Source organism: Aythya fuligula, chromosome 3 (genome assembly GCF_009819795.1).
Source record: "Aythya fuligula isolate bAytFul2 chromosome 3, bAytFul2.pri, whole genome shotgun sequence".
NCBI classification, from domain to species: Eukaryota; Metazoa; Chordata; class Aves; order Anseriformes; family Anatidae; genus Aythya; species Aythya fuligula.
In genome coordinates, this window is record NC_045561.1 from 27,603,511 (window position 1) to 27,615,323 (window position 11,813).

Genomic DNA, 11,813 nt, shown 5'->3' on the forward strand with positions numbered 1-11,813 from the left:
TTTCGCTAAATGAAAGCAATTTTTTTTTTACCTCTGAATACAAATTGCAGTGTTTTGGTTCTGTCTGATTTTTTATTTTATTTTTTTTCTTTCCTTGGAGCGATAAAAACATGTGGAAAACAAATGACTAAAACCCCAGATCATCACAGCAACATTCTGGTTTGCTCATTGCTTCTATCCTCTACAGTCAGCTACAGCAGTGCTCTTGTTCTGAGACATATCTTTGTTTAGAAAACATTTCAGTATATATTTTGATTTAATTTTTCCAAAGTCTTACGGTATTAATATTGCAAGTCAAATCTGAGGATATTATAACAAGCTAGAAATGAGCCAGTGAGATTGTATCTGTACAAGACTGCTTCAAGAATACCCCGAATGGCACTCTCATTTAAGTGCAGTTCTAGTGTCCGACTTTTTGAGCTGCTGGCTGCAAACCAACACGGTGGAAGGCTCAAGCTACTCAAAACACAGGACACTTCTTGCCTTTTGGCAGGAAAAGCATGCAAGCTGCAGGCTGCAAAAGCATCAGCAGCAGACTGGCACCTATGTTTGACCAATAGTGTGACATACATTTTAAAAAATGCTTTATCCAGAGAAAATACAACATATAAACATTATGTGGTACTTCTGGGCTTTCTCCTTTGTGGTAAGTAGTAACCGCTACGTTGGTAGTCTTAGTTATGACTTTAGTTAGGAGGGAAGGCTCTCTCCCAGCTCTTCAAGACTATATTTAGATGCGATAAATTAATTAAAACCAGTGTTCAGATCCTTGAAATTATCTCCCCTACAATTTTTAGGATACATGACCAAAGTATCCATTGTAATTAAAACAAGAAATCAACATAACTAGTTTAACTATCCAGCGGTATTTTTAATGTGCATTTTCATATTAAGTAGGCAAATATTAAAGATGTATGTAGTAAAAACATGCATATATTACTTTTCATCTCATGTAAACTCAGAAGACTTACAGATGCATGGAAAAACAAAACAAAACAACCCCCCCAAAAAAACAAAACAAAACAAAACCAAAAAAAAAAAAAAAAAAAAAAGAAAAAAACAAACCTGCTGCTGACAGTGCATTAACAGAGAGATGTTCCTGTTTTCTTGATGCAGGTTTGACTAGCACATCTCTGTTTGGTAACCTAGTAATCTTTCTAAACTGCACAGGGGATATGAATTCTTTATCAGGTTTAAGTCATACTGGAGTAAATTAAGATAAAAAAGCAGGCTGCTCTTTGTATTAATGCCAGCAGCCCCATCGATCCAGTAATGACATAGAGAGCAAAACGATACATAATGGAATCTGTTTGGGGGTTAAGTGGGAAGGTTCTTGTAATTTCAAAGCACAATGCTGTCTTGTAAGATTCTGTAAAGGGGGCTAGATTTTGCATTCATTCAAGACTACTTCTACATCTTCTCTCTACATGAAGGAATTAAGTAACCGAGTAACTCCCAAGTTTATTAATTGCTTCTTCTGGTGTCCAGCTACCCTCAGTGTACAGGTGCACAAATAGTTTAAGATTATTCTATGTCTTTCTGCCAACCTCTTTTGCAAACTATTTCATCAAATAAAGTCAGGAAATGCAACAGGCATCATTGCTGGGAGATGTACTTCAGCACCTGGGAAAAGCCTGCAAGCTTCCTCGGTAGTTCTTTGTCCAAGTGTAGCCAAACTAATTTTTATCACATTTGCCATAATACAAGTTTGGTTATTGCTGCTATGATCAGTAAAATAAATAAAAACAAGCTCAGGAAAAACAACACATAAATCTACGTCAAAAATTGGGCTGTCACTAGGCTGAACTGCTGAGTGTTCCTAGGGTCAGAAGAGGTAGCCTGAAAGAATATACATTAATCAGTCCAGTTCAGGTGAGTTCCTACAGACTGATGCTACTTCAAGTTAATACTAATACTCATATATGAAAAGAGGGCTAAGATACAATACGTCAGTTTTTATCCATAGTATAATGCCATTTATTTCAATGTAGATGCAGCAAAAATATGCACAATTATTTTTTATTTAAGCTGCCCATGCTACTAACCTGCCATCATAAATGAATCTCCTACTGAGTACTCCCAATATATTCTTCCTTGCCTAGGACTGACTGATATAAAAGTGTTCTTTATGGTGATTAACAATATTCCATAGCTAATGGATTTTGATTTTTTTTTTGCTCAGTATCTTCTAAGCACACTTAAGAATTAATAAATGTTTCTGAGTCAAAGTCATCTGGTCTGCTGGGGATTTTCTCTATTTTACTTGCCATTATGGAGAGAACAAACTGAATTTGCTTTGTATGCCCATCTGAGCTGACCACCATTTCTTTACAGAAGCAGAATTGAGGCTTGCAAAAACTCATGCTTAGAAACCTATTGGTACTCATCACATTTACAGTCAGACTATTTCATTTCTTATCAGCCAGTAAGTCCCTTCATAGCAATAACTCCAGAATATATGTTAGTCTGGGATACAATACCAGAAATGGAGTTTAGATTGGAGGAAGACAAAATGTTACAATTCATTTCAGGGACCAAAGTTGTCAGAGAAAGAAAAGGCACTTTCATCTGAGAAGTTGCCTCAGCTAGAGCATATAATCCTCAAAAGAGATATGTTCAATATTGCACTTCTAAATTCGAGCATGTCTGGAAGGCCAGAAAGGAAAAAAAAAAAAAAAAAAAAAAAAAAAAAAAAAAAAAAAAAGGTACATTTCTGCAGCTTTCCAAAAGAAGTAATAAAAACTTTTGTTCTCTTCCTCTCGTTGCTTTTAGCATGAACAAGGAAAAGTGAAAAATAAAAAAGAGTGCTGTGAAAAGTACAGAAGCAAAGGTAAATTTGAGGGTACTTTTCAGAAACAGAGGCTTTGCAGGGAGAAAGCAGAGAATTATGGTTCTCTTATTACTACATTAGGATATTCTAAAAAAAAAAAAATAATAAATATGCATATCACCTTATTGGTCTTTTTGCTACACTCAGGTAAAGCAGAACAATGTCTGACATACTGTTTCGTGAGACCATTTCTCTACTGCTCTTCAGGCTGTTTCTTAGATCATCGTCTACAATATTTTTTCATTCTCTATTTTCAACCTGTAGCACTGCTGTAGCATTTCACTCCTACCAAAGTTAAGAGAAAAACAGAAGGAAGCTATCAAAAGATATTATTCATGAACAGAGTTCTGAGAATGACATAGTACTATGGGCAATCATTTCTCAGAATTTGTCATTCATTTAAAAAAAATGAGACTATGAGGAGTTCGTGTGTGTGCCAGGAGTTTGTATGAAAGCCAGAAGGAAGGGGAGGGAAGAGGAGGGGAGGGGAGGGGAGGGGGAAAGCCTTTGTCATTTAATGATAATTTAACTTAGTTGAGACAGCACACATCCCTACTTTGTGACCCTTAAATTACTTTGTGCTTCCAGACACAAGGAGTGTTTCAAAAGTCAGCAAATTTTGACTTTTCCTTCTGTAAAACACATCCCCCCTCCACCCCCCAGCCCTTGCTTTTACTGTCTTGTTTTGATAGAAAATCCACAAACAAATTAATTGTCATGGTCTACAAATGTGCATTTGTATAGCAAGGTGGGATTTGGGAAGTGACATCCACACCAATGGACATGGCTAATATGAAATCAGAACAACTTTTCTTTCTTTTGTCATGAAGTAGCTTTACATGAACACCTGAATTCATCAAGGCTCTACCATCAGTTACAGGACACAGATAAGAAGTAAGAACTAAGCAGAGTAGCTGAGTGGTAGTACTCAGCTGCATAGTTTTAAAAACTTTCATTACTGCATAGTAGCTTCTGTTTATGCATGACTATTGCAGATACCTATATCTGTCTGAAATGAAAATAGGAAGTTGCTGTATTTTTTCCCCCAGAGATGGCTTTATTGCAATTTCAATAAAGAAGCTGATGTAACAAAAAATAGAAAGTCTCCAAATACTTCAAAAATGAAAGCTCCTAATATACCTACCTGGCAACTCCCTAAAGATGCTAGCTTTAAAGGCAAAACAAGTATAAAAATAATAATAACCTGAAGCAGGCTTGTATTATTCCATGGGTCTATGATTATACTCTAAAGCAAGGAGTCAGGGCCACACAGCTTTCAGCCTTCTGGGATACCTGATCAGGAGACTGGAGAAGACACAACCCTTTCATATTATCTAGTTTAAAAGCAACTGTCATGATTCTCTGAAAATCCCAGAACCAAAATATGAATGCTGACATACAATATCTGTTTCTATTGCCCTTGTTATCAGAAGACACTCTTCCTGTAGAGGTTCATCAGTTCCAAAAGAACTGAGTTAGGTAGTTGCTCATCAACAAACTATCATCTCTTTGCTTGTGTCAGTAGAGTAACAGAAGGTTGCTACTCTTATATGGCCTTATCAAATGATAAAGTCTTCATTTCATTAAAATCTTCATAAAATCTATTGTGTAACTGACACTTTTGTGACACCTTTGTGTACAACACAGTTGCTGGCTTTCTGCTTTCTGCTTTTTAAAAAGATAAAATGAGCTTCAAATACTTAAAAACGTTGAAATACAATTTGATGTCCCAAATAGTAGGTAGGTTGGGATAAATAGTCATTTATTTGAGGGTATAGTCATTTCAAATAGAATGAGGAAAAATAGCAGCCTTTTGGATTTGATGTTATGTAAATTTTGTATTTTAGAGTCTGATTTTGAACAGTTGTACATCCATGTGAGAAGTTGCCATTAATTTTCTGAAACTAATTCAGTTAAATAATGTTGTTTTTTGTTTGTTTCAGAGAAGAACACTGTATATTATGTCTATCCCCATGAGAATAATTAAATGGCAATGGTATAAATGAATTTTCATAGTCTCAAAATCACAAGTGCCTAGCAAAAAAAAAAAAAAAAAAAAAAAAGTTGGCTTTGCCAAGAGAGGGAGCTATAAACACCTTTGTTCCTTTGCTGCTGTTTCTGGTGGGGAAGGAAGAGGATTCATTTAGGGCTGAGACCAACTCTCAGGAGAGGTATAGGAAGCTTTTTCATCAGATCATAGCACATACCTCTATCACATTTCAACAGCTTTTAGTTTCCTTCTGCTGCTTTCTACACTTCACAAAATGTCTAGCTCATGAGGACAAGAATACGATGAAGGGGATTCTACAGATGGGCAGAATTTGAATCAATAGCTGAACTCTGAAATTAGCAGAGTTCAAACTGGAAAAGACGCCATATTTAATAGTGAGACAGTGAGAGTAATGATCATGGAACATGAACTTCATCACCTGCAGTTAAGATTGATGTTGTTCTAAAAGATGCACTCAAATGGAGCTTATAAAATCACACTTTTTATCTTTCTGAAATCACTTAGAAATTCTATCCTTAAATTTTCAGGAATTCTATCCTGGTATTACCTACGATGTTGAGCAGGCATTTAAAATATTTATCTGACTTTAAATTCTATGAATGCTCTTAATAGAAAAATCTAGCAGAAAAATCAGATACATAAAATAGGAGAATTATGAATAAGTAAAGGATGAAATTAAGTTTAATGATACTGATTTTCTTTTTTTGCACCTGTCCTTAACAAGAAAATAAATTGGATAATTCTACTGGATAGCTATAATTAATTGTAAGTAATGTTGTAAAATAGCTATAAGCTAAAAAGCTATATTAAATTATAAATAGCCATAAATGTGCTTTAGAGGGCAAAAAGGAAAGCATTTGTTAGCCTTCTTGAATCACCTATTTTAGAAAGTATGTAGAGATCAGCAGAGGTAATTTGAAACAAATTTATTGAACAGTATCTGTTCAAGCTAAGTTCTTACTGGAAAATGCTGAGGGACAGGTGAACTATTCAGATGACACAGGTCATAGAAGCCACCTGCTCTGAGCTGGAAGAATCCATTAAAAAAAAAAAAAAACTTATTTTTTTTCAAGTTTCAAGCTTCAGGAAAAGACAGCACCTATGTGACATCCTCCATCTGGAGGGTGTGATCAAAATGGGTCCATTAAAAAGTAACTGCAATGTGTAAGTGGTTTCACCCTGGTCACAGCTAGAAGCTAAGCTGTGGCTTTGTAGGTCAAGTTTTTACACTTATTGCTGATAACTGTTAGAAGCTACGTAAAGTGCTGTCAGACTCTTTTCAGGCACTGACCTAGATTTAGCCTGTTTCTGTTCAAAGTGCTTTTTGTAGGGAGAAAACCCCAGCTTTCCTTATATTCTAATGTATGTGACTCATTTAGTCTGGAGACATTACAGGCAGCAGAATAAGAAAAAAAAAATCAAAGCATCAAAGGCATACACTAAATATAAGCAGATCCCAGTTTCATATCCTCTGTGTGAATACAAAAAAAAAAGATTATTCTATAGCATTATAAAATCATAATTCCTGTTCCACAGAAGGACGTCAATCAAAGATTCAATCTCATTATAGACTTTGACAAGTTCATGTTTAGGATCATGACTTTGACCTCCCCAGAGCACCTCTAAATCGACAGAAATTGAGGGGTTTGGTGGTCTTTATCATGGGCACCTTTTCCTGTACGTCCAGCAGAGCAGCTTACAGAAATTTTCTGCTATATTCACTATAAGCCTAGATATCTCTTTTCCATAGTAATCCTTAATAAAACACTTTTTCACACCCAGAATCTCAAAGAGAGGCAGGGAACTTACTACTTCTCTCATCTTAATAGTTTTCTACTAGAAGCCTACCTATTCTTAAAATATCAATGTAACTTTCTAATTAGTACCTTACATCTATACAAAAAATAAACACATGTTTTTCTTACTAAAAAGGCTGTGCATAACCTGACCTCAAAGATAAGAAAGATGTTTCTGGGTACACAGGGAGTTTGTGACATTCTGTACATTGATATACCTTCAACCCTCACCTTTCCAAATACACAGATTTTCTGAAGCTCCTGGGACTGCTGCTATCATATAGTGTTCTTACCTTTAAAATGTTTGAATAACTATCTAGCAGAATATGCAGTCAGAAGCGAGTACAGTATTTTTAAGACTGACAATGACTGAATTAATCCAGGCATTTTTCTTTTTTAAAAAAGAAAAAAGAAAAGAATATTTTTACCTCCCCCTAAACAATCAGAGTGCAGTGGGACAGCCCCCAAAAATAAATGTACAGCTCTTTTTTTTTTTTTTTTTAAATTCCTATTCTTTCTGTAGTAATGTTTCCATTGCAGAATGAAGTCCTAATTTCAGTTGACTGACAATCACTTGATAAGGGCTTTAGAGGAGACCCTGTTGTATATAGGGCTACTATATTAGGATATTAGGTCTCAGTTTTAAAAGCTAATGCTAAAAATTCCTTTTTGCATACTGAGGATATGCTGTAGTATAACTTAGCAATGGGAAAACTGGAATCAGTCCAAATTTCTACACCAAGATGCATACTATTTTTCAACATGGTATGTCAGTCAATTCACTGTTGGCTCATCTTTGCAGTGAAGATAGCGGACTCACTGCTGATCTGTGCAGTACGCTACACCTTACTTGACTTAATCTAGAATGCTCTAAAGCTCTAGAAGCCACCTAAATGCTATTTGAATGCCACTTCCAGAATATTTTCAGGGGTTTGCATGCTTGCTTTGTATCACATCCAGGAAAGAACACCTGAAGCAGCAAGTACACACAGGAAAACAAATCAGTTGATCCCTGTTTTTGGCTCTCATACTTCCACTAAAACTGGCAGATAGATAAAATGACTGGAGCACAGCAATCCTTAGATTTGGAACACCTGAGTTTTAAATATGCATTGCTATTTTTCCTGCTTAAAATCCTGTTCTTGCTTAACATCCTTTTTTAATAGGTCATTGTCTTCCCAGGCAACTTGCGTTCCAGAAGTGTATATCACTTACTTTCAAGCCAGTCTCTTACTGCTTGAGATTTGATACAACCTTACGGCACATATTATCAACATCAAATGCACCACCATTTTTTTCCTGTTCTTCTCTTTTTTTTTTTTTTTTTCTATTTTATTTTATTTTATTATTTTATTATTTTTTTTATTTTTATTTTTTATTTGTTAAGATTTTAATGCTATACACGATTATATAATCTTCTTATTTTTTCCTCTTTATCTGAACTCTCATTTACTGCTTTTCAGCACTGGGGTTGTGTGTATTTTTTGTATACTTTGCATTTATTTTCTTATTAGTAATATCACTTTTTTAACTATTATTTTTCCTTCTTAAAAAACAAAACAAAACAAACACACACAAAAAAAAAATGACGAACATCCAAATACACAAATTGAAACAAATTTCAGTTCCTTCACCCTGAGACTGAAATTAATGTTACCTATTTAAAAAGAAAACACAGTATCTAAAAAAATATCTAAGCCATTGATCTACTCTTTTCAAAGTTATCAATATCTGTGATAAAAATCTTTATTTTGGTATGTTAATCTATCTTTACAGTAGCCAAAGTTTCAAATTCTGTTTGTCACACACACTGTCAATTTACATAGTTCCTTAGTTCCAGTTTTTGTTTGTTTGTTTCGAATCCAGCCCTTACAAGTTATAAGTAATCTAAACAGTATCTATATGTGTAACCAATATAATTAGCATGCAATACATTCCTGCTTCTTGGATTGTCACCAATATATACAGTTAAAGTGATGGCAGATGAATTCATTTGTATAATTTGCAAATATCTAACTGAAATGCTTAATCTAGTCTTATTTGGTTATCTTGTGCAGTCTGTAGTGAGCAAGAGGTCACTTTGGAGAGCCTAAATTAGTTTTCTCCTTTGACTTGCCTAGTGAGTATTAACTATATAAGGAACATCAACGTGAAGATATGAAAAGGAGATATGAAGAGCTGAGTTGGTCTCTGGATGTTCCTATTCTAGGTCATTGGGAGAAACAGGGAGTAAATCTTCTCTTTCTAAACTGGCTGTCTAAAATAGGTCTAATGAATCACTCTCTGCTTCTCCCGTTGACCTTAAAGAGAAGCCTCAACTGACTTGCTTAAGTGTATATGACTACAGCATATGTTGTAAATGTCTGAAGTTCGGTGAGATGAATTCCACACTAACCACTTAATTTAGATGATTAAATTTAGCTAGCGACTTCATGCATAGCTCTAGGGTACCCAATAACTAATATATTTTTCCCAAATATTGACAAGTGTATTATTTTATTTGCTACCTCCCAGTCTTCAAAGCACAGTTCATCTTTAGTTTTCAGGCAGCAAGAATTTAGCAGATAAATTTCACTTCAAAACTCATCCCACCTACTCCTTCCAGACCTGCATCCCCCACTCCATATCCACATCAGATAGCCAAACAGATTCACATAGCTGAAGTTCTTTAACTACCACTGTTTCTGTTTTATGCTTGCATAAGATTGATGGCCTGCTTGACCATGTAGGTGCATAGTCCTTGTTCAAAGGTTACAGCCAATCATTTTAATCTCACCATGCCACCCAGAAACAGCCACAGTTTGGAAGTGATACTCTCAAGCCACCAGACTATCCTTCTGTTATAAGAGAACCATCTTGGCCATTGGATTAGTGACAAGTATGATGAAGATGAAGAAAAGAGACATCTGGGTTATGTTAGGAGTAATTAGACTAGGACCAACAGGGAGACAATAAGCAGGGCTCCATGGGGAAATTAACAGGAAGAGAGAAACCAGGTAGGAAAACAAAGACCAAAGACATAATCTTAACCAGGCCAGGCCCTGTCCTAAGGATCAAGAAAGAGCAGTGGGTGCTTCAGTTGTAGGGAGGCTATTGCCTGAAACTGGAAACTGAAACTATCTTGTGCCCAAAAGGCCAGTGATCCAGCAGCTTTTCATATATACTTCAGATTTCTGAAATTCACCAACAGGATCTGATGGCTGTGTAGTTCACTTACAATGTCATGGGGTCAGAACCACAACCTTTCATGAGGTCCATGAGATTACAGCCCTCAGAAGGACCATTAGCTGCTTCTGGATGGACAAAATTTTGGATGCACCAGGAAAATACTAGTGGATAAAAGGTGTATAAGTAATATGACTGTACATCATCTTGCCTGGAAACAAGGAAGATCCAAGATGACACTCAGCTGAGATGGCTGCCAGAGTTTTTCAAAATAGTCTATGAAATTGGACAATCACCCAGAGAGTATTGGTAGTAAAACACAAGACAAACAGAAAAGGAGCAGAAGCAGAAAAGAGTCTGACCTGAATATCAGGAGAGAACATGTCATCTTTTCCTGGTAGAGTTCTGTCTCAGCTCAAGATCTGTAAATTTTGGCTTGAACACCTTCCATTGTGCAGCTGGGACACTGGGACACAAAAAAATGAAAAAGTTTGAGCAAGTGTAAACTAAGAATTTTGGTTATATACTTATAACATATTTTAACATTTTCAAAGAATTTTGACAAATAAGAAATGACTAATAAGAAAATTATTAATACAATTTATGGTGGTTCTTGCTTGGTAATATGTACCAACAATCTCCTCAGTGATTCTAAAAATATTTTTCACTCTTTTCAGTTATTCATAGTGCTCTACAAATTATGAGACTATTTTTTGCTTTTAGAACTACCTTTTAAAAAACAAAAGACAGCACTCAGAATATGTATGTATGACTTTTAAATGATTAACAATACTTCTAATAATGCGTCTTTCTTGTTTGGTTAGATTTTTACATAAGCAAATGACACACTATTAAAATAATGTCTATTTTAAAAAAGCTCTTAATCTCTCTGAAGGAAACATGTTTCTCCTAGCAGCTGGCAGAATATGTGGAAGCAAGATCAACACTTAAAATTGTGTACCTGTAATAGGGTAAAATGAGAACGTGAATTCTCCTACTGTTGCTTCAACTCCCATCAAACCAGAGCTGTCTGAGAAGGGGGAGGGCAACACGTGTGTATCACAGTACCTGTTGGGGATGTGACTTCTCCTGGTAAGAGCAATGAAACCCCCACAGAGCAGTGGCTGGAACTCCACCTCTTTCCCCAAGAAGCAGTAGCAAACCACTTCCACAGAGAAGAAGGAAGGGCTGCAAAACTGAAGCTAATCTGTATACGAAGGTTCTACCTGGTAACTACCCATATCTCATTGATGTGATAAATCAAATTATTTGCTTCTTTCACGGCATAAGAAATATGATGATGTGAGAGTTTGAGGCATGGTAGGAAGGTCTAATACTCTTTACAACTGCAGTGATAACTGAAGCTGTTGCTCAGGACCAGCACCTTTATGGAGCTGAAAGGGTTGCTTCAGTAACAGCAGCTCAGGAACTACCTTGCTGGTTCAAGATGTTGGCATAATATAAGGTGTGATGTACATGCCACAGAGTTGTTGCGATACAATGTGGTTTAAGGAGTTTAAGGAGTTGAGGTGCAGATTATCAGTTTGGAGAAAGAGCAGGGATGTCCAGTAGGAGCCCTGGAAAATAGCAGTGACTATGACTGGACTCTGGACTAGAAACAGTGATCTTGAAGGAAAATGGTTAAGGAGGTAGAAAAGAGTATTTTGGAACGGTGGATTAACAAGCAGAGTGTGCACTGGGGCTAGAGGATATATATATGTATGTATACATACATGTATGTTGGTGTTCTTGTTTGTTTTGATTTTCTTATAGAATATTATTTTCATTGATTACATTTGTTAGCAACTGTAAGAACCTTTCAGCAGCAGCAATTTGTCCTTACATTCAAGCTTATTTATCACAGAAATTGAACATCATATCACCACTCTCCTTTTAGTTACTATCCCTATCGAAAGCTGCTGGCCCCATTTACAGAACAGTACAGCAAATGCAAGATTACACATATTTCATTATAAGCTGTAAGCACCTATGAAAATGAGGCCACCTCTGT

General features: G+C 35.9%; 1 protein-coding gene across 1 annotated transcript in view; it reads right to left on the reverse strand.

Annotated features, from left to right (window-relative positions):
• Positions 1-10,204, reverse strand: part of PLD5 (phospholipase D family member 5) — a 207,920-nt gene extending 197,716 nt beyond the window's left edge. The window contains exon 1 of the mRNA XM_032184710.1: positions 10,165-10,204. Within this exon, the coding sequence (XP_032040601.1) occupies positions 10,165-10,185 (21 nt within the window). The 5' untranslated portion in view covers positions 10,186-10,204. The remainder of the gene's footprint in view (positions 1-10,164) is intronic.
• Between the last annotated feature and the right edge of the window lie 1,609 nt (positions 10,205-11,813).